The sequence below is a fragment of the Macaca thibetana genome, chromosome 8, assembly GCF_024542745.1.
Source record: "Macaca thibetana thibetana isolate TM-01 chromosome 8, ASM2454274v1, whole genome shotgun sequence".
In the NCBI taxonomy this organism is placed as follows: Eukaryota; Metazoa; Chordata; class Mammalia; order Primates; family Cercopithecidae; genus Macaca; species Macaca thibetana.
Window position 1 is genome coordinate 125,713,953 of NC_065585.1, and position 24,338 is coordinate 125,738,290.

At 35.5% G+C, this 24,338-nt stretch overlaps 1 protein-coding gene across 1 annotated transcript in view; it reads right to left on the reverse strand.

Annotated features, from left to right (window-relative positions):
• PCM1 (pericentriolar material 1) overlaps nucleotides 1-24,338 on the reverse strand; it is a 106,951-nt gene that overhangs the window by 54,732 nt on the left and 27,881 nt on the right. Inside the window, 15 exon segments of the mRNA XM_050802146.1 lie at nucleotides 2,752-3,110; nucleotides 5,772-5,943; nucleotides 8,397-8,587; nucleotides 9,091-9,236; nucleotides 9,346-9,565; nucleotides 10,786-10,986; nucleotides 12,281-12,471; nucleotides 13,417-13,557; nucleotides 15,127-15,256; nucleotides 15,406-15,557; nucleotides 17,829-18,064; nucleotides 18,185-18,342; nucleotides 18,843-19,016; nucleotides 19,965-20,148; nucleotides 22,402-22,618. Coding sequence (XP_050658103.1) covers nucleotides 2,752-3,110; nucleotides 5,772-5,943; nucleotides 8,397-8,587; nucleotides 9,091-9,236; nucleotides 9,346-9,565; nucleotides 10,786-10,986; nucleotides 12,281-12,471; nucleotides 13,417-13,557; nucleotides 15,127-15,256; nucleotides 15,406-15,557; nucleotides 17,829-18,064; nucleotides 18,185-18,342; nucleotides 18,843-19,016; nucleotides 19,965-20,148; nucleotides 22,402-22,618 — 2,872 coding nt within the window.

The following is a 24,338-nucleotide window of genomic DNA, read 5'->3' on the forward strand; positions in this document are numbered from 1 at the left end:
CCACTTCCTTTAAGATACAATAAAAATTGGCCAGGCGCAGTGGCTCACATTTGTAATCCCAGCACTTTGGGAGGCCGTAGGGGGCAGATCACCTGAGGTTGGGAGTTCAAGACCAGCCTGACCAACATGGAGAAACCCCGTCTTTACTGAAAATACAAAATTAGCCAGGCATGGTGGCGCATGCCCGTAATCCCAGCTACTCAGGATGCTGAGGCAGGATAATTGCTTGAATACGGGAGGTGGAGGTTAAAGATGCGTAAAAATCCTTTTTTCTAACAAATCTTGACCATTCCTATAGCACAAAAGGAATAAAAACCACATAAACCAGTGGTCCAGTTCAGTACTTTTCAGACTTTCAAGTACATATCTTCGTATCAAAAATCTTGCTAAAATGCATACGGAAGAAAAATACATACTGATTTAGTTGGCCCAAAAGCATGCATTTCTAATAATCTCCCAGATGATGTAATGCTGCTTGTCCACGGTTCAGATTTTGAATAGCAAGGATTTAGCTAATTTGATTTTATCCCATATTACTTTGGCTCTGCTATGTATAGTTTGATTCTGCTATCAAGCCTTTTATTTGTGTGTGTGTGCCTTAAAGCAGGGCACTCACTAACAGGTGGTCTTGAATGCTTGCTGAGCAAACTGACTCTATGTTTCCAGCAGGTATTTTCATACCTCAATATGAAGGAAAAGAGCACAAAGATCAGAATGTCAATCTTTATCTTGAAGTTAAAAGGCTGAACTACGTATTTGGAAAAGTAATTCCCCAGAATAAAGGAGTTTCAGAAAACTAAAAACATACCAGCATTTCTAGGGTTAGGTGGTCATAACCATAAATTAGCTAAGGTTCCTCTAAAATCTGCTACTTGAAGTATAGTCCACAGACCAATATTGGCAACACAAGAGAGTCTGTTAGGAAGGCAGACTCTCACGTCCCTTCCAAGCCAAATGAATCAAGAATCTGCACTTAAACTGTATTCCTAAGGAGATTTGTGTCAAACACTCAAGTTTAAGAAGTGTTGCCCTATCAGATTCAAATTAACTACTTGAATGAGACGATGCTGAAATTTAAAATGTCAGTTTTTCTTCATTTATTTATATGACAAAGAGCATCTTTGTGGGGGCAAAGCACTAGGAAATAGAAAGTTCTGAGTTGCGTAACGGCCCTGTCTCAAAATGACCATTATCTACTTAAATCTTCTCTGGTAGCACCAAGAGTAATCTTGGAAAAGCACAGTAACTTTCTGAATAGCTTCAGATTACCAATTAACTTACTAAATAAACCAGCTTCTCCTAAACCTTTATAACCAGAAAATTACTTCAAGGCTGATAATGTGCATGCTAAGAAAAATGTCACCCCTTTCACTACTGTTCAAATTTGCTTTTTAAACCATCAGTCAGATTCTTCACATGGGCTTCAAGGTAGGAGCCAAGGACTTCAAGGATAGATGAATTACTGAAATTTAAAAAAATGTGCCAACATTCTCTATCTGTGGTTTTCATTAGATTTTTCAAAGGTTTCATTATGCAAAAGTGATTAAGATGAAGGCTGCCAAAGTTTACAAGTGTATTTTTTTACTACAGGATTTCTCAGGGCCTTTACTATACTTGTATGTGTTGTGAACTCCCAAGAAAGGGAGTTAGCAGTGTGCAATGCATTTCAAACTTTCTGATTATAAGCCTGGAATACTTTGTTCTTAAACACCAATTTTTTTTTTTCCAGAGTCTTGCTTTGTCACCCAGGCTGGGCGTACAGTGGCATGATGTTGGCTCACTGCAACCTCTGCCTCCCAGGTTCAAGCGATTCTTATGTCTCAGCCTCCTGAGTAGCTGGATTACAGGCACGCCCACCACACCCGGCTAATTTTTGTATTTTTAGTAGAGATGGGGTTTCACCATTTGGACAGGCTGGTCTCGAACTCCTCATCTAAGGTGATTCACTTGCCTCAGCTTCCCAACTTGCTGGGATTACAGGCATGAGCCACCGCACCTGGCCTTAAGCACCAAATATTATCTCCTTAAACTCAGAACAACATTTCAAGGCCACAGCCCATCCTTTGCAAACATAAAAAGAATATCCTTCAGCTGTAACACTGCAGATTTTAGCTAATAAAACTATTTTTAACCTAGTATACTTCAGTAAATAATTCAAAAATCACAGAAAATATATTTTTCTAAGAGGTATGAAGCTAACACCATAAAGAAAACTTCAAAAAAAATTTTAAAAGAACTTTGATACTCAATGGCAAGATTGAGTAAAATATAAGTTTAGCTCCAGGAGGACTAAAGCCAGCCTGTTTTGAAACTGTTTTATCTATATGATATTCAAAAACTACAATATATTTAAGAAGACCACTTTTCCTTAAATGCACCAATCAAGAATCCATCTAAAAGTCATGACCAAATAGTTGGATGCAGGATCCAATACAATAGCAAAAAAGAAAAAAGAGTAAAATGCGGGCATTTTGGCAATTTTTCAAGAACTTACAAAATTGAAGCTTTAAGAAGCACCAAAAATAAATGCCATGTTTTACAACATTAATCCAGAAAATTAAACCCTATTTCAAATATTATTTTGTAAAAAAAAAAAATTACATATAAAGGTAACTAAAAATGACTGTTCAACTAAGTCTAGCACAGCACCTGCACATCTAGCTTTTCTGAAACTATATATATGTCAACATGTCAAAGTAAGATGGTACCAACATTTACACTGATCAACATTCAACAAATTTCAACACTTACTGATGTTTTTAACTCTGCTCTTCAGCTGAGTAGAATTCCTCTTCTTACTTTTTGACTTGGGAGTTTTATCTTTAGATGCCAGGCTGGCCTGTGCAGATGCTTTTCTTGTCTTGAATGTTTTAGTCACTGTTGTTGGATCTACTGGATCAGGCATACTGCTAAAGCTTTCCAATGATTCTTCATCAAAATGGCGTCTTCTTCCATTTGTATCTACTTGATTTTTGCGGTTACTATTTGTAGATTTTTCTACAGACACTGCAAATCCAGTCTTGATAAACGGTTTCTCTACTTCACCTTCTTGGTCATATAACCATGGTGTCCTACTGCTTTCCACCTCCTCTTCAGGCAGTTTTTTATTCCTTACCAACGAAAACAAGTTTTTATAAGTTTACAATTACAGATTTCTTTATTTACAAAAACTCCAAATATACTGAATTTATAGTCTACTCTTGAGCAGATTTAGGTGAATGAAACTGTCAACAGGCCACAGAAATGTTTTCACAAACATACACTTTAAATATGCAAATACCACATAAGCTAAGGTACTAAATCAGTTTTAATTCTGGACCCATCTCACTAAACCACTTTTACTGGCAAAAGTTCCTTATCAAAGATCTAGCATTCACAATGGAAAACAGTGGGAAAGAAAAATCAGGCTAGCTGCAGTGGCTCACGCTTGTAATCCCAGCACTTTGGAAGGCCGAGGCAGGAGGACTGCTTGAGCCCAGGAGTTCAAGACCAGCCTGGGCAAGACGGTGAGACACCGTTTCTACAAAAAATTTTAAAAATGAGCCAGGCACAGAAGCATGTGCCTCCAGTCCTAGACATTCAGGAGGGTGAGGCGGGAGGATCCCCTGAGCCCAGGAATTCAAGGAGGCAGCTAGCTATGATCATGCCAACTGCATTTCTGGCTGGGTAACAAAGTTAGACCCTGTCTCTAGAAAAAAACAACAAAAAGAAAAATCAAAGGAAGATGGGACATAAAAGAACAAAAAGCTGGAAGAACGGCTCAGAAAGAGCTACAGGAGAGGGCTTGGGAACATACATGGATTTGTGTTCACCTAAAGCAGTTCAAGCAAAACAAGAATTTGGTGAAAACAATTGGTCATTCAACCAGTAATTTATTTCTCCATTCCTTAAGTCCATAGTTCTATTAGTCTACTGTCATTTCCCAAATTTTATCTGCTGAACACTAGCATCCCTTAATGTTTAATAGGTACTCATCGGTCATCTAGGCTGGGGAGAAAACACGTAAAACAAAGTTAAACAGGTCTGTAAAGTATCTCAGAACTTTTAATATGCCAACACGCTTTATAAATCTCTTAAGAGTGCTAGTGAGCAAGAAGTCCAAAACTTTATCACAGAACCTAGCGTGAACACCACCACTGCTCCTAAGAATAGTCTGGGAGACAGTGACCTATAGGATTTAACTCAAGACAAGGGTTAGAAACCTGTAACTTACAGGCCAAATTCAGCCTGCTGCCTGTTTCCACATGGCCTCTGAGAGCTAAAAATGGCTTTTATATTCTTAAATAGTTGGAAGAAAAAAATTAAAATAAAAAAGTTTGTGACAAATGAAAATTATATAAAATTAAAATTTCAGTGCCCATAAATAAAGTGTTTTTGGAGAACACAGCCATACTCATGTTTACATATTGTCTATGGTTGCTATTGTGCAAAACTGTCACAGATGAATGGCTGTGATAAACACCATATGGCCAGCAAGGCCTACAATACTAACTAGTCTTTTATAGGAAAAGTTTTCTGACCCCTGAGTAAGACTACAGGATTTTATCTGACTTCTTATCTCTAGTCATTTAATTCCACGAAATTACAATAGTTGAGATTTTGGGAAAGGAGGTCTAATCTGAAGTAAGCCAAATATCTAAAATAATTAGACATTCAGATCCATCCTAAAAAAGACATAAGTAACTAATTTAAAACCAGAGTAATTTTTTACTATCAATTATATAAAAAACATGGAAAATAATGAAGTAGGGACATTTTGGTAGGAAGGTCTATTCACTGAAGCTTTGAATAAATGTTTACTGCTTGTGATGGATATTCATTCAACAATCATTTCTGAATAGCAACTGTGAGCTAACACTGTGTTAGGCTTCTGACAATAGAATACCTTTATAGAGCAACGTGAGATTTAACAGGAAAAAACAGAACAACTAAAAAAAGGAATCAACAAAGTAAGGGATGTTAATCACAGGATTCCTAGTGGTGAATATAAAGTTGGAGTTGTCAGAGTTATTGGTTAATCAAGTTAAAAAAAAAAAAAATCCCAGTTAATGATTAGGTAATTAAACAGTATCAAAATGCTAATGGAAGAGCCTGAGACAGTCCTAATCACACAGCTAAAGACAACTATAATGTGAATTATATATATTTTTACAGAGTAGAAAAGACAATCAGAGAGATATATCTGAGAGATTAAGTTCAACTGAGCCAATCTTTCACATTGAGTCAAAAATTGTGTTTCAGAAGATTATAGCATTAAAAAATAATAAATGTAAGAAACAGAGGAAAAAGAAATCCTAACTATGATTAATACCATGCATCCTCAAAACTTACAAGGCAAAAGTTGTTTTTATAATCTAATAGTACTCAACATTATATTTGAATAGGCTTTAGGAAGTGATTCTAATCAAGAGCTAGGAATCAAAAAAAGGGATCATCACTTAACAACTATCTTCTAGCAGTTAATATTAGTTTCCAGCCCTAAGTCAGTGAACAGCAAACTGGTTTAACCTTAAGACAGGTATCAAATCAGAGACTAAAGAAATCCTATGAGTTATGCCACATCCTTTCAAACTGAACTTTTCGTGTACCAGGGTTACAAGGAAGTATCTGGCATCTTATCTACTGATACATCAAAGTTTCATGTTTCCAACATCATCAAGCCAAATCATCACAAATGTCCTCCCTAGTTGCGTTTTCAAATTACATATAATTAGATGTAATCACAAAAGTGAATGTTTAAGCAATGAAAGACTATGTTTACAATCAGGTACCTTGCTTTCTCTGCTCCAATAGAGGAACTGCTTTCAAAAGGTTTTGGAAAAGCCATATATTCTGTTTTTCCTGAAGAATTCTGGGCTAAGGGTTGCTGCTGTTCACTGGGTGTAGAGATATTCTGAGAAAAATCTCCGAAATTAGAAGGAAATAAAGGGCTGAAATTCATACCTAATCAGTAAAATCAATGGGTAAGAGAAAAATAAAGAAATGTCTTTAGCTTTAAAATGAAATTAAAAAACAGTTTTAATTAAATATGCCATTCAAATCCACCAAAACAAAAAATTGTTAATTAAAAAAAAAAGCTAATATTTATCCAATCACTGTTTACAGCTCAGGCCACTATGTTTTAGGCATTGATCAAAGACAACAAATAATCCCCACTCCCTTAAGAGCTAAAAGTTAGAAATAATAGTACCTGACATGTATCAATTACTGGGTGACACACACTACTGCAGGCACTTTACATGTTATTTGGTTTAATACTTAAAACGTTATAAAATAGATACTGCACTCATTTTACCATTGAGAAACTAGGGTTAGAGATCAAATGTCTAATAAATGAAAAAGACGGTTAGATCTCGGGTCTGTATTACTCCTATGCTTATGTTGTTTCTACTCTATTTTTATTGGGAAAGTAGAATATAATTAAATACTTACCAAATACTGTTATGAATCAGAGGTATTTGCAAGAGGCTACTAACAACGTGGGGGGAAAGAGACTGGGAAGGTTTCACAAAAACTGTACTATTTACAAACAATGAAGAGCCTTTATATACAGTTGGTGTGGGTATGAAGTATATTTTAGTAAAAAGGAAGAGCATTTGCAATTTCTTATTACTTAAAAGTCTACTCATGTGATGTTTGCTGCCAATATTGACACCCAAGAACTAAAAAGCCTGTTAAATTTTTTATGCCACACTGTCTTGAAAGTCTCATTAAGAAAAAAACACTATGGTATACATATATATACACACACACATATATATATACATACGCACACATATACATCCATATATATACACATTGCTGGGCATAACACTATAATATACATATATAAGAAGTATTGAGTACATACATATTGTGATATATACATACACACACACACACTCACATATTCACAAAGCCCTCTCAACCTTTTTTCTCCTCTTGTATTCCCTGTCAACACCTTTAACTCCTCCTCATGATTCACCTCATATAATCAGTCACTTAACTTATTCACTCTATCACTAAAATGCCTTTCAGTCACTCCTTTTTCTTGATCCCTACTGACAAGGCCTAAGGCCAGGCTATCATTCTTTCTATATTATTATGACAGTCTTCTGTTCACCAGCTATATCTTCCACTCCTTTCCTCCAACTTCTGAACACTTTCACCAGTGTAATCTTTCTAAAATATAAATTTCATGTTATCCCTTGCTCAGTCCTTCAATGGCACCCTCGTCTGCAATATAAAACCTAAGCTTCTTTGCACATCATAACATGTCTCTGCCACTCTTCAACCACATCAATTACTCTTCCCCTAAATACTAGCCACGCTTAAATACCTCTAAATTCCCTGAGTGATGTACTATTTCATTGCTTTATAACTCTAAGTGGTTTTATTTATTAGAAAGCCCTTTCATTTCTAATCTCTCTGGAAATAAATTCTATTCATTCTTTAGTTTAAATATCACTTTTTTTTGGGGGGGGGGGACTGATTTGGTGACACTCCCCAGCATTTGCACCACTGTTATGGCACACGTGGCACTGTACTGTAAGCATTCATTAATAGCATCCTCACTAGACCCTGAATTCCTTGAAGGATCAGTTACTCATCTTCAGATCCCAGTAACTCACATCATGTCTGGTATGTAATGAGTACAGAAAAAAAACATCCAAAGAAAAGCTTAAGCTAAATGTGCTCTCCTTTAGTCTATTACTATCTACCTAACAAGACATGGTACTCCTCTAGAAGAGCACTGTCTTACTCATCTTTACTCTCCCAGCGTTTTACATAGTGCCTAGTATACAGCAGCCAATGAACAGGTTAATTCTCTTTCCTCTTAATAAATAGTTGAAGCAATCATTCCTAAGTAGTTTACTTAATTTCATTAGAAATCATATTATTAAAGTTTGGTTTAAAAGAAACAAAGTAGGCTGGGCGCAGTGGCTCATGCCTGTAATCCCAGCACCATGGGAGGCCAAGGCAGGCAGATCACCTGAGGTCGGGAGTTTGAGACCAGCCTGACCAACATAGAGAAACCCCGTCTCTACTAAAAATACAAAATTAGCCAGGCGTGGTGGCATATGCCTGTAATCCCAGCTACTTGGGAGGCTGAGGCTGAGGCAGGAGAATCCCTTGAACCTGGGAGGCAGAGGTTGCCGTGAGCCAAGATCGCATCATTGTACTCCAGCCTGGGCAAGAAGAATGAAACTCCGCCTCAAAAAAAAAATATATATATATATACACACACACACATATATATGTATATGTGTATATATATATAGAAAAGAGTTTGCAACTTTCTTTGCAAACATTCCCTACCCCATTCCAAAAGAAAATGTTAAAACATCTATGCAAGAGACAAATTATGTTCTCAAACACTGCTTTTATTTATTTTCTATTCAGGTTAAGTCACCTACCTGGTGCAAATGATGAAAAGTTAGTAAATGCAGGTATATTGAAGAGATTTACAGGCTGTGTTGGAAAGCTGAAAGGACAAAATAGACTGGGAGAAGCAGGGTGCGATGCACTACTGCCTCTTTCCTTGCTTCCAGGTTTTTCTGGATGCTGATTTTGTTGGCGCATAAGCTCATTTAACATTTGTTTCAACCTACAAAAATTTAAGTCAGTAATCTAAAAATCAGTTATATTACCATATGTAAAGTACATTCAAGAAGAATACATGTAAAAAATGATTCAAAAGCATGCAGACAAACTGCTCTGATACTATAATAATATGTGCTTGGTCTATAGGCTTAATTCAATAACCTTCCCTCTGGAACAAGAAATCAACTTAGTACTTCTGTCCGACAGTCAGTAAAACTCTAAGAAACTCACTTTTTTGTTTGTTTATAGCTTCACTGTAGTACAATTTATACACTATAAAATTTGCCAAAATGTAAGTGTAAAATTTAGTAACATAAATTTATAAAAACAGAAATCCATGGTATTAAAAGGAAACATAAGGCAAATCACCACTCATAAAATTCTCAAGGGACAGAGAACGTCCAAATATGCAATTTGGTCTTGCTCTTTTCTCCCAGAAGCTAACTGTAAAACATTTGCTCAATGTTAGCTCTTACACAGTCGCAATACTTCTAAGAAACAGATTACCTCTGAACATTATTCTGTTGCCATGTTAGCTGAGTGTAGCACTGGTTCAACTGGTGCATTATGAAGTGTACTTGAGGAGATGCAACATTGCTGGGCATAACACTGTAAGGACCCGTGAGAAGAGTTTGTAGCAGACAAGATAGAGTCTATTGAAAGAAAATATTTGTTAATAGTTACTGATGACTTGAGAAAAATTTGTATTGCTTCCACAGTTATAAAAATAGAAGAAAAATATACTTTCACAGCAAATTTTACCTGCTGGTCTTGCATCAAAGTCTGACAAATATTGACACTAAAATCAAGCTGTTTCTTCAGCTGATTGATTTGTTCTTGCCATTGTTCTTTCTCTTCTACGTAAGAGAGCTCTGACACCCAACGGAGGTTTTCTTGCCGTTGCATGCTGATATTCTGTTGCCTTGTCTTGGCTAAAGGACGATAATTTTCATCTGCTGAAAAAGGGCAATTGTTCTTCCACCTAACAAAAGATTGAAAGCATTAAGTCATCACACAGAATAATTTGGTTTTAAAAATACAGCAATAAACTCTGATACTCTGGCCTACGGGCCAATATTCTCTTTTAAATTCCAAGAATATATAAAGTATTAAAAAATACAGAGGGAGGAGAAAGTCCCGATCTTTAGCTTTGTACAATTATCAGTTTTCATTAGTTTCCAGTCTTTTTCATTAATGTTTTTACACAGAAGTGTCCATATAATTAAGTATTCTGCAAAATAAAAATATTCATTATGTCACAAGTACTTTTCCATTCTTCATGCTTTCAGTTCGACCACATAGCATTTCATCAAGTGGACTACCGTATCTACTTCACCATCTTTAATTCACGAACAAATTTTCAGTTATAATTATTAGTAACAATGTGATAATATCTTTGTTGACAGACCCTTTTCACTATCTACAATTTATTTTTGGTTAATTCTCAATAACACAAGTGAAGACTGATCCAGTTTACCTGTATCTATTGGAACAACATTCTTGTAGAATAATAAAGTATCTATCTGTTCTTTGTGCCTGGTTCCTAGCACAGAGTTTGTAAAACCCTTGGAATCCTCCAAGTGACAGTGTCTTCTGTTATACAAAAAAAGCCCCTTTCAACCAGATCTGAATTTTTGCTAATGAGACCAATCACCAACAGTCAACAATTTTTATCAATTGTGCCTAAGCAATGAAATCTCCTAAAAAACCCTAAACAGAGTTCGGCCAGCTTCTGGGTCAGTGAACACATCGAAGTGCTGGGGAGGGTGCGACACAGAGGAAAGCATGGAAGCTCTGCACACCTGCCCAAAACATACATTGTCCTAATACACCTCTTCCATTTGGCTGTTCAGAATCCTTTATAAGAAATGAGAAAATATAAGTGTTTTCCTGTATTTTATGAGTTGTTCTAGCAAATAAACCTGAAGGGGGTTGTAAGAACTCCCAAATTTCTAGCCACGTTGGACAGAAGTGTGGGTAACATGGGGACCAAGTACTTGAAACTGAAGTCTGAAGTGAGGGCAGTCTTACCGAACTGAGCCCCTTAACTTGTGGGGTCTGCACTAACTGAATAGTTAGTGTAAAAACTGAATTGAATTGTAGGACATTCGGTTGGCTTGGAGAATTGCAGAAGTGCTTGCTGTCAGTCAAAAAGACCTGGACCTCTGAAATTAAGCACAAAATTAAAATACTGAAACTAACCTATTTTTAGTTTCCTTTCCACTGTAGGAGTTATGATTCACACTGTTAGAAGGATACACAGAAAAGTTATCGTTGGAACTGGCATCTTGCTCTTCTTCCTCCTCTTCATCTGTCCGAACAATTCCTTCAGAAAGGTAACCGTCTTCATCTCCTTCTTCATCTAGTGCACACTGGGTAGACCCTCCCCAAGTTGCCATTGTTCTAGTGATTAAGAGACATAAAACAGATGTCATTCTGAAGATAAGCTAAATACTCTGCCACCTACTATGTGCCAAACATTGTTTCAAACATAAATATACATGTCTGTATATAAAATTTCATTTAATCACAGTAACTATGGTATGGGTGGCATTCTCCCTATTGCTGTTAAATAGAGTATGTTTAGTTTGCCTACCTGAAAACAATTCTTTCAACAAATTTAAATAATCATCATATCCCCTGGGACTATTTCCCAAAGTTAAACTGCCCTTAACTTTTCCCTGAGGGAGTTTTCAAGATCAGTGCCATTCAGCAGATCTTTCTATAATTATGGCAATAATCTGTATCTGTGCTATCCAATACAGCAGCTGCTAGGTACACATGGCTACTGAGCACTTAAAATGTAGCTAGTATGACTGAGAAAATAAATTTTTAATTTCATTTGATTTAAATTTAAATAACCACGTATAACTAGTGGCTGCCATACTGAACAGCAAAACTCCAGACCAATGATTCTGAAACCAGATGCTCATCAAAACTATCTGAAGAACTCTGCAGAGGAACACAGGTGTAGTACCCAGGACAGAATAAAATATTGAAGATACAGTCTCATCAGTAAAATGCATATTGGGACTCCAAGAATAGAAGTAGTTCATCTGAGAAGAGAGTAGGGCTTGGTGCAAAATTCCAGAAATTCCAGAAATGCCATCTGAGGATATCAAAAGGGAAGGTCATGAACACATCTAAATTTCAATATTTTAGATATGGGTATTACCATATAGCTAAATAATTCACTGATCTTACAGATGACCAACTCTTAGAAATATTCTAAATATGGACATTTTAAACTGAAATCCTAAAAACTAAATTACTATTATAATATAAAAACTATATTATTATTATAATAAAATGATCCTTAAGAACCTTACAAACAGCAGATACTCAATTTAAGCAAAAAACTGTTTATTTCTGGCTTGACAGAAAAGCACTACAAAATATCAAGTGTTTTCTTTTTATAAACTTAAGAAACTAAGGCTTATACATACAAGAAAATCTGTATCACCATTTGATCAAGTGCCATAGTAATTTAAGACAAAAGAGAAAGCTGATGCTACAAGAAGTCATAACAGAAAGTGGATGGATTCAGTTAACTTGGGTCACAAAGGTGGTAGTTAAATAGTAGCCTCACTGAAATAGATTTGTGCTGTCGTGTAGAGGATAAATGTGGCTGCCTAGCCTACAGGTCAATCTTCGGCAGGTGACATTTTTAGAAAAGTGATTTATGCAGCTCTCTTACTTTTCTGTTCTACTTTGCTGAGGAGTACATAGATTCTCAGATCCATCACTTCTCAATGACACAGCCACTGGAGATGCAGTTTCAGCTAGACCTTGCCTCCTCTGATGTTCAGCCATCAGAGCTTCAAGCTGCTTTCTTCTCTGTCGCAGCTCTTCCCTCAACATTTCATGTCTTCTCATTTCTGACCACAACTATTTTTTTTAAGAAACCAGAGTTAAGTAAATATTTGGATTTGCTGTAACCTAAAAGAGTAAAAGACTAATAATATTGTCAGTATCAACAAAGCTTTCTATTCTCATTCTCTCCTTTTCACACTAAGATGTCCATGAAGGTTAAAATAATAATTTAGTTATGAATACGAAAAAATTAGGCAATCTTTTTTTTTTTTTTTTTTGAGACAGAGTCTTACTCTGTCACCTGGGCTAGAGTGCAGTGGCGTGATCTCGGCTCACTGCAACCTCTGCCTCTCAGATTCAAGTGATTCTCCTGCCTCAGCCTCCCAAATTACTGGGATTACAGGTGCCCACCACTACGCCCAGCTAATTTTTTTGTATTTTTTAGTAGAGACAGGGTATTACCATGTTGGCCAGGCTGGTCTTGAATTCCTGACCTCATGATCTGCCCACCTCAGCCTCCCAAAGTGCTAGGATTATAGGTGTGAGTCACCACACCTGGCCTATTAATTCTTAATAGAAACAAGCAGAATTCAAATATACTTTAGAAACTATTTAGGAAAAATTGTATTTTCTACAAATTACATATAAATAAAATGTCAAAGGACAGGTCTAACTGAAATGATTACTATTTGTTGCTACTACCCCCCTATACATTTCTGCCAAATATTTACTAATAAAGAACATGAATATTTTTAAAAGATAATTACTTTTTAGAAGTTATTAAAAACTTAATTTTCAATTAAAGTTTAAAAATCAAAATGTTTTGTCTTTTTTATATTCTTATAATCTACAATTACATTTTTGTGTCTACTAAAAAAGGCACAAAACAGACTACCATTTACAAACATGTTTCAAGGATATTCAGTTTCCTTTCTTAAGATGTGCCTTAGTGAAGAACAAAAAAAAAAGGCGAAAAAAAAAAAGACTAACTCAGGAACAACAGAGTACAATTTATAATACCTCATTATCTACTATTGAAGAATCTTCAGGCTCAAAAACAGATTTGCTTGTACTGGTCTCGTGTTGATTAACAGTTGGGGTGGAAGTAACAGCTGGCATATATTTTTTGGTGGGACAATTACCCGCACTAGCAGCTGACAGCTAAAAAGGAATTCACAAAAAAAGTTACAAGGAATTAAAGCAATTATATTAATTTAATAAAAGCAGGTACTTTAAATATGGCACTAGGGCTCTAGTGCCATATTTAATCTGCTATCACACCCCAATTACCATCATCATCCAGATAACTTGAAATAAGGAAACAAAGATGAAAACACAAGCTGAGGCTGACAAACACAAGCCCTCAGGAACAACAGAAACAATAGGGATAAAACATAATGGAAAATTTTGTATACTCAACCCAACTTTGCAACTTATTTCTCTAGACATTATTTAGATTGGAGACAAGGAAAGAAAAAGGATTAAAGTAGGAAAGGCAAGGGTTTAGAAAATAAACACATTTGATGTGTTTTCCTTTCTTTGAAAACACAACCTAACTGAAGATAAAGCTACCCAATAAACTCTGGGAAAATATCAGAAGGAATTATTATCCCCTTCCCATATTATTGATTATTTGATATCATCAAAGATATTTTCTTTTTTGTTTTTTTTTTTGTTTGTTTCTTTCTTTTTGAGACTGAGTCTCGCTCTGTCGCCCAGGGTAGAGTACAGTGGCGAGATCTTTGCTCACTGCAAGCTCTGCTTCCTGGGTTCAGGCCATTCTCCTGCCTCAGCCTCCCAAGTAGCTGGGACTACAGGCGCCTGCCACGACATCTGGCTAATTTTTTTTGTATTTTTAGTAGAGTCGGGGTTTCACCGTGTTAGCCAGGAAGGTCTTGATCTCCTGACCTCATGATCTGCCCACCTCAGCCTCCCAAAGTGCTGGGATTACAGGTGTGAGCCACTGTGCCCAGCCTCTTATTTTCTGTTCAATCTCAAGACCCATGTATACGGTACTAGTTAATAAGCAAAAGTATATACAACTTACTCTTTAAACCACATACAATTATTTTCCTTAGATAACTTACAGTGGTTTAAAGATTTTATTATATTATTTCAGGCCAGTAAAAGATGCAAATGCTGGTCCATAACTGCAAAAGTCAAACCAGTATATTTTAATATAATAAACAATTATGAGTACACATGTTCTGAATCTATGGCCAGCCAGCCCAGTAAGAATGAAAATAATCAGAGAGTCAATTCCTATGTGCTATCTTTTATACTGTAAATGTATACCCCCAGCTCTTCATCAGTTCATCCACTTCATTAATCACAAAATTACTAGACATAATTCTGTCACCTTAATATTAGAAAAAAGAGTACTTTCTCACGCCTGTAATTCCAGCACTTTGGGAGGCTGAGGCAGGCGAATCACGAGGTCAGGAGATCGAGCCCATCCTGGCTAATACGGTGAAACCTGTCTCTACTAAAACTACAAATAATTAGCCGGGTGTGGTGGTGGGTGCCTGTAGTCCCAGCTACTGAGGAGGCTGAGGCAGGAGAATGACGCAAACCTGGGAGGCAGAGGTTGCAGTGAGCTGAGATCGCACCACTGCACTCCAGCCTGGGCAACAGAGCAAGACTCCGTCTCAAAAAAAAAAGAGTACTTTCAGTTGACATCAGATTTTAAACATCTTTTTTCAGACAAGTAGAAATAAATTTCATAATTACCTGTAAGTCAGGGCATGCCATTTGCAATGCTTGAATTTTCTCCTGAATGTCAATCAGTTTCTTTCTTTCTTCCTGCAACTGTTTTAGCTCTCTCTGTTGCTGCTGTAGTTTAGCCTCATAAAATTTCTCTCTACAATTAAATTGACATTATATTTATGGACTCCAATAAAATCTGATGAAGCATTAGGCACAACGTAACATAGTACCTAGCTGAGTACCTTCTCCAAAACAGGCACTAAATTCTTACTATATTAAATGAAGGCCAAAAGCTTAACATACCTCGTCTTTTCATTTACTCCAGTATCTTTCTGTGTTTTATTGGCATTTCCTCTAGTGTTATTTGAATTTTGCTTGGTGTCTTCTTCTGCTGGGTAGAAGTCATCCAAATTTGACATATTGGCAGAGATAACTCCTTGAGCTGCATCATCATCCTGAAAGAGCATCTTTACATTAAAACAGTCTTGATACCTAAAGATATTATCCAATTCACACCTTAGTAAATACCACTGGTCTGTAAAATTTACGTTAAAATATTAAAGCAGTAAAGAAAGCATGTTTGTATACATGTTTACACGTGTTCTATACACATTTGTTTACACACGTTTGTATTTGCATACATGTTTATCTCACCTCAACAACTCTTCTTATAATTGAGAAATTTGGAAAAGGCCAATTCCATTAATGGTTAAACAAGCTACAGTATATCAATAAAATAAAATGTAATCAATGTGTGGAGAAATGAACTCTCATATAAAATATAAAAAATATGAAAAATGTAAAATATTTTTAAAAAATATTTAAAATTTTAAAATATAAAAAATATATATAGAAAAATATAAATACATATCAAAAATTCTGTACATATAGAAATATAAATACACATGGAAACACATATAGAAAATTGCTCTCTAGAAAAATAATTGTTCTAGAGACCAATTAAGTTGTGTCCTTTAAAATGTACACAAACTCTTGACATAGTAGTTCCACTTCCCCAAATCTTTCTTAAAAAACACAAATGCACAGAAGCTTGTGCAAGTATGTTTTTTGGTGCATTGTTTCTAAATAGTGAAAGACAGAAAAGTATATATTAACTAGATGCTATTACACATTAACTAAATTAAGGTTCTTCAATATACAGAAACTATACTGCAACTAAAAATAACTACATGTATTGTGTGTATATATATACAGTATTAACATTTTATAATTATCATATCTGTGTTTCTTAATTACTTATAATTATATAGAACTATATATACCGACATGAAAGTTCTCTGACAGGATGTGGAGTGGGGAAAAAAGCTACAATACTTAGTGTATTATACATACAATTTGTAAAAACAAAGAAACATAGCACAAAACATCAAGTATTTTTTTAAAAATAGGTGCATAGTAATGTACCTAACTGCACAGAAAAGACCTAGCAACTTCAGTGAAGAAGAATGGGATTATTAATGGAGGTGAAGAGGGAGTTTACTAGTATTATGTACTTTTTTTGCCTGTAATCTGAGCAATTTGGGAAGCCAAGGTGGGAGAAATGCTTGAGGCCAGGAGTTCAAGACCAGCCTGGCCAATATGGTGAAATTCCATCTGTACTAAAAATACAAAATTAGCCAGGTGTGGTGGTACATGTCTGTAATTCCAGCTACTTGGGAGGCTGAAGCAGAAGAATCGCTTGAACCCGGGAGATGGAGGTTGCAGTGAGCCAAAATCATGCCACTGCACTCCAACCTGGGTGACAGAGCAAGACCTTGTCCCCAACAAATAAATAAATAAAAATAAAAATACGTACTTTTTTTGAACTGAGAGAGCACACTCCCCTTTCACTTAAGTAATTCAAAGTATATAGCATTTCAAAAGAAACTGTTAATAAAACTTGAGTTTTTCATACACAAAAACTATTTTATATGATTTATATACACAACACCTTTATAATGTGCTAATAGTTATGTAATTAACTATAATTTTATTACTGCATATACAATTATAAGTGTATGCATATTTTGTGTTAATCGTTATGTAATTAACTATAACTGTATATTTTTACATTTGTATAAACATACAATAGCATATTTATACAATTATAGTTAACTGCATAACAATTAACACAAAATATGTATAAACTGCTTTTTAAAATTTATGATTAATAGTTCTAACTTTAACCTTACTGAATAACATATGGTTTTTCTTTTACATACAGTAGGTTAAGATCTCAGGCTCTGGTATCAGGAAGTCTGAATTCTGGCTTGGACAGTCATATAACTTTGGCAATTAAGATCTCTTTAACCTATTTAATATCTACCTCATTGAGATGCTGCAAGTTCTACATGATATAAGGCCAGAGTTGTCAGCAAAACAAAAACAACAAAACCTCTGTTTCTGTAAATAAAAACAGCTATACTGTTTATAATAAAGCTATGTTGGCAAATAATCATTCTCATTTATGTATTATGTATGGCTGCTTTTGCATTGTGAAGTTGTGACACAGACTGTATTGCCGCAAAGCCTCAACTATCTAACCAACTCACTCTTAATTTAAAAAGGTTGCTGACCTCTGACGTACAGAGCGTAAAGTGCTAAAAATTTAAACCTCACATGTATGTGTATCAGTATAATTAAACCAAAGTAATTATCATACACACATTTTACTTAAGACTATACTATCTGACAAACAGGTTTTTAGAAGACCAAGCAGTATTTACCTGTACCATAGCAACAAGATCTTGTAACTGTCTAAGTTTGTGTTTTGCAGCCATAAGTCTGTTGATCTTCTGTTCAAATTCAGCATCTTCCGGATGCTCATCAACCAGACTGCTCCTGTGACTAGATAACGAAGCTCCACTGACTCCCTCCTCCTCTGCTTCTTCCTCCTCTTCCTCATCATCTTCACCTTGTGCAACATGAATCTCCTGTTCTCCTTCTCTATTATATCGACAATCTGCTGAAAACATGCATAATTAAAATTGGTAATTTAAAAAATAAATTTAAGAGCACACATGAACAAAAACCCACTTTGTAAGAACACAGCTAAATTATCTGTAAATACAGTCAGTCATACCTAAAGAAGGAGGCACATTTAGAGCCCTTATGTTGGCAGCAGATCTGTTGTTAATTTCACAATTAGAATTAACTGTTCTCCCATCTCTATTATTAGAAACACATTGTACATTACTATTACTATTTACTTCATTCCAAGTGGAAGCTACTTGTGGATTTCTAGAAGAAAGAAAACAGCCTGAAGTTATTTAAGGCACAAAAAAAGAGAGAAAAGAAATCAAAGTTTAGAACTGCTAATAAAATAACTCCAAACCAAGAACATGGTTGGCTATTCCATTAAAATTCAAATTGAATAATCGACTCCTGCTTTTCATTAACTTGTGCATATGTGATATTTAAGTAGAAAAACATCTGAAAAAAATGAAAATTACACCTAAAAATAAAGAGACAGCAAAATGCTAAGTTACAGACATCTCATGACTTACTCAAATTCAATCTAACAAACAGCAAATTTACTCAACAATTGTACTCCATACTTCTCTATTCATTTTTTTTCACAGGGCAAAGATGATTACACTGACCAAAATAGTAGACTTACAAGAAAAAAGCTTAAATAAAAGGCAAATAGTAAATACTCTAATGAAGTATTTTTGTTTCCACATTAAAAGTATCAAGATAGAATGAATATGCTGGAAAAACATCCCAAAAATAGTTCTTACCGAATGTTAGTAACAGGCTCAGAATTTTCATGCTCAGAATCATATTCTGACTCTTCAGTTTCTTCATCTTTCCTGTTTTCATTCACAGCATCTGTCATCATGTCTGATGTTTGTTCATAATAATGAACTAATTCTCTTAGCTCATTCAATCTCTTTCGAACTTCATTTAACTTTCTGATAAACAAAAAATTTATAAGATTTACACCCATTTTAGCAAATTAATGCAGACATTATTTTCATATAATAGCAGCTAACACAAACAAAATTTAGACCTAATGAAATATCCACCTGGTGTACTATCCAGGGGGTATGACTTTAAAATAATGAGTTTAATGCCAAGTACGGCTTACTCAAAATCTCACATTTTTTTTTTTATGCTGTGTTAGGGACAAAAGCATAAGAAAATCAATTTCAATTTAATTGTTCATTTTAAGCAGGTGTAAATGTTAATAGCACAAAACTTGATGTCAAAAATATTTCTAGGTTTCTCAAGTATCAAAAGTGTGAAGTACTACTCAAACACTACCTCTCAGGCAAATCAGGTATACAGACATTACTGAGCATGTATAGAAGGTTCTTGATTTGTCTGCACATATGAGATTTATACACTACATACTACGTTTACCAAAAATAAGAATTAAGTTTGCTGAGTTCTGAATGTAAGTGCCAGGAACTGTGCCAACATTTTTTAATGAAAACATATTTCTGAACAGGTGTATTATTATCCCTATTTTGCAGATGAGGAAATACAGGCTTATTAAGGCTAAGTTATTTGTACACGGTAACACAGCCTTGTGTGATACAATTTCAGGGCTGTCTCATTCTACAGCCTGGTCTCTAAACCATCTGAATACAGAAATATTCTAACTGTAGTCTTATTTTTTATCCTTTATTTGAAAAACAAGAAAGTAGTTATCTGTTCACAGAAACTGTGTTACATCACATCTCTTAGACAACTCAAATTATACACATACAACACACACACACCTCTTCTACCTATCACTTAAGAATGTTTACAAAATTAAATCTCGTTTTGCCAGAATTTTCAACACAAAGGAAAAAAAACATTTATCCCTATTATTTAACTTTAATCTATGTAAACAATGATTGTAAATGTTTTACTGGAGTTTTTCAGATGGATTGAGATGGACTTCATTTTCACTCTCATTCTGAGAGACTAAAGCAGCAGCAGGATAAGGACCAGATGATGTGAGGCTACTGGACTCTCCATTGACAACCGGTGCCAAGCCTACAGGAGCAGAGGGAGCTGAAGTACTTCTCTGATCCATACTCCTTTGTGGAGAGGCTGAAGAAGGCACACAAAAAAATTTTCTTTAAATCACCAGTTACTATACACAAACACTTACAGTTGGCTTTAATACCGAAAAATAAAAAGCAAAAATGATTAACAACTTAGTTTCTGCAGATTTAAATTTTAGAAACTTGTTTATTAACTTACTCCACAATTAAACACATCAAAATGCACACAGAAGACACGTTTACCTCTTTCTTCCAGAGACTCCATCACCTTTACATTATAACCACCGGGTTAAAACAGAAAGGAAAGAAGAAGAAAAGATGGAAATTGACAAGAATAATGCTATTCTACCTTGGAAAACTAACTAGAGGAGAACTCTAGTTAGTTTTAACTAACGACTAAATTTGGTAACTAACTTGATAAACTGGGTTCTAGGTTAAGTTAAACAGGGCCACTATGAATGATGTGCAGTACTCAATCTGTAATTTTTATCAGGTAGTTGAAGCCGATTAGGTCTTCATCGGTTTTTCATACCCACAGACCAGAGAAGTTACATCTGGACACCAAGAAGGAACTTGTCTTGCTCCAGGAGAGAAAGAACAGTGTTAAAAAGACCATGGTACCTCAAACTATGAAATATTAAACAGCAATAAAAATCTGCTAATTAGACAATGGCTAATCCTCCATGGTCCTTGAACTAAATTTAATTACTTTCTATTTAACTTCTTTTACTATCAAATATAAATCATGCTTAAGAGGAATTAAAGATTAAGAATTTCTGCACTTCTCCACCTCCTACCATTTCAAAGATGCTGTCATTTACCAGTATCTTTCTCACAAGAATCATCATTATTTGTTGTTCACTTTAGTACCACAATTCCTGTGGGTGGTTTCCAGTAGTCTCCTCATTCTATTCCTTGACCATTCTACCTTTTGCTGCTGTTCTCACACTGCTTCCCAGTGAGGAAGAAAATGGCCTTTAAGAGTCATCAGCACACAGAGTGCTACTTTATGAATACAAAATTGACCACGAGGACTTAAGTGCAACTTTCACATGTTTTTTTTTTTTTTTCGAGACGGAGTTTTGCTCTTGTTGCCTAGGCTGGAGTGCAATGGCACAATCTCGGCTCACCACAACCTCCGCCTCCCAGATTCAAGTGATTCTCCTGCCTCAGCCTCCAGAGTAGCTGGGACTACAGGCATGCACCACCACGCCCAGCTAATTTTGTATTTTTAGTAGAGATGGGGTATCTCAATGTTGGTCAGGCTGGTCTCGAACTCCCGACCTCAGGTGATCCACCCACCTTGGCCTCCCAAAGTGCTGGGATTACAGGCATGAGCCACCGCGCCCGGCCCACATGTTAAGTTTTTCTTAGTTGTGTTCATGTGTTTGTGAAGGATAAAAACTGGGATTATACTCGAGAGGAGGAAGAGACTAGCAGAAGTCAGGGAAGAGAAAGGATATGTTTTAGGGCAGGAATATTAAGGTTCTTTTGTGGGTGGAAAAGAAAAAGGAGATATGTGGATAATAAGGACCAGAGGCTCCAGAGAAAATGGTTTTGTTGTTTCAAAATCCCTATTTTCTTTAAATAGACAACAGCTAGAATGTTTAAAGACTAGTTGGAAGTTGCCCCTTCAATTTCTAATGCTCGAGCCTCTATTATTATTTGGATAAGAGACAGGAGCCATGTTTGAAAAGGTTAAGGAACTGAAGACTAGATCTGATTTAGATGAAGAAGGTTAAGTATGTGTGGAACAAAAAAGATAGGTCCTGAAGTTACAGCTGTCTGAGATGATTATCTATATATTTTTAAAAAATGAATACAAGTTCAGCAGTTAGAAGTTCTGGACTCTCCATACTAAACCATATATACAAGTTTTTCACAGATTTTTTTTTTTTTTTAATCAACACTCTATGTTTCATAGTTTTGGGTTTTTAAATCAAAGTACTAACTGGATTAACTTTTAAGGCAAAATTTTGAATATGTTAAAAAAACAGTATTATTATGTGCACGTATCAAATATTACCTTCTCTTCTACCTTTCCCTTATTAAAATCCTACTAATTTTTCAAGGTCCAAATGTATTGCTTCCCTTTTCTGAATTATAAAACTGATTTACCACGTATTTCGCTTTTATATATATTGGCTTGTAACTTAAAAACTTTTCAAATATAGGTCTGAAGTCCCTACAAATATTTTTGAGGAGCTACGTGTTCATTCACCAAACGCTAAATTTATTATGTGACAGCATATATACTTCTGTGCCTTATACCCAACATTGCTGAACCAGATTTACTCACATGATGAATTGTTAAGATGCTGATCTCGAAGTGTATGAAGTTCTCCAAGCAATTTGTCCATTTTTTGTTTCTTTTCCTGCAGCACTCTCATTTTGCTAAACAATTGGACTTTCTCATCAGGTAAACGTTCTGAAGCTGATGGATTCCTGCTCTGGGAAACCTCCCTAGTTAATGAAAGACTTTCTGCCTGTCTTCTATTGTCTGGAACAGCTGGAGGCTTATTAAAAAACAAAAACAATAAAAGAAGAAGAATAAAGACTAAGGCAATTAAATGTATTCTCACTTTTTAAATGCACAAATATCCTTTATAAAGAGAAAGAAATATTTGCTAGGTTGTGCTGGTAGGTAAGTATATACTCTTACTATTCCCAAATTAAATATGGTTTCCTGATATGCCACTATTAACACATGAAATCATCCCTCAGTATCAGTGAGGGATTGGTTCAAGGACCCCTGGGGACACCAAAAACAGCAGATACTCAAATCCCTTATATAAAATGGTACAGTATTTGCATATAATCTATACACATCCTCCTATATACTTTAAATCAGCTCTAGATTACTTATAATACCTAATACAATATAAACACTATGTAAATAGTTGTTAAATTTTTAAATTTGCATTTAAAACATTGTTATTTTTCCCCAAAAAATATTGCCGATCCATGGTTGGTTGAATCCACAGATGTGGAACCCACAGATACTGAGAGCTGACTCTACATGGTTTTACATACACATAACCACACAGAGGTCTTGGATTCACTAGCCATCATTACTTGAATCAAAAGTAGTAACAATGCCACGTTATATAAAATAAACCTTCAAAAATCTCATTCTCTCTCTTGCCTTCTTTCTAGAACTACCACTGTAAACTTTAACTTCTTAACCTATCAGTTTTTCCCATCACTTCTCTCTCATGGTTTTTTTTTTTTTTTTTTTTTTTGACAGAGTCTCACTTTGTGGCCCAGGCTAGAGTGTAGTGGTGTGATCTCAGCTCACTGAAACCTCCGTCTCATGGGTTCAAGTGATTCTCCTGCCTCTCGAGTAGCTAGGATTACAGGTACCTGCCACCACGCCTGGCTAATTTTTCCATTTTTAGTTGAGATGGAACATTTTTAGTTCACCATGTTGGCCAGGCTGGTCTCAAACTCCTGACCTCAGGTGATCTACCCGCCTTGGCCTCCCAAAGTGCTGGGATTACAGGCGTAAGCAACCGCGTCCGGCCCTCTTTTTTTTTTTTTTAATTATGAAACATTTCAAGAATCCATTAGGGCTTAGGAAATAATAAGAAAACCTCCCATTATGCTTAGTCAAATTTTAAGATTTTCCCATATTTGCATCAATTATTTTAAGAAAAACATAACATTACAGATTTAAGTAAAGCTCTGCTTGTACCCTTTCCAATGTCACTACCCACGCCAAAGGTAACTCCAACCTGGAATCAGGTATCTACCATTCTCATATGTTTTTATTTTCTAATGCCTATATATACATATGCTCAAAATATAGACTTTTTAAAAAATAAGGTAAGTGGTATCCTTCTTAAACTTGAATTCTGTATTCATTAGCAATGGCTTATTTACTGTAACTGCTGTAAAGAATTTCACTCTAGATAAGAATTCATTAGCCCATTTGTGTTCATGGACATTTGGGCTGTTTCTGTTTTTTTTTTTTGCTATTAACACAGAGTTGCCATGAACATTCTTTTATCTATCTTCTCGTGAACATGTGATAGTTTCTCTAAAGTAGGCCCCAGGTCTACCAGAAAAAATTTACTAGGTACTGCTATATAACTCTCCAAAGTGGTTGGGCCATATTCTCATTTTCACTTGGTCACAGCAAGAAGACAAGAGACACTGCATCTTCAATCATACTCACTTCCAATGGAGAGGTATTAATTCATCCTTTCTTACCCAAGGCCCACATACTGAAAATCT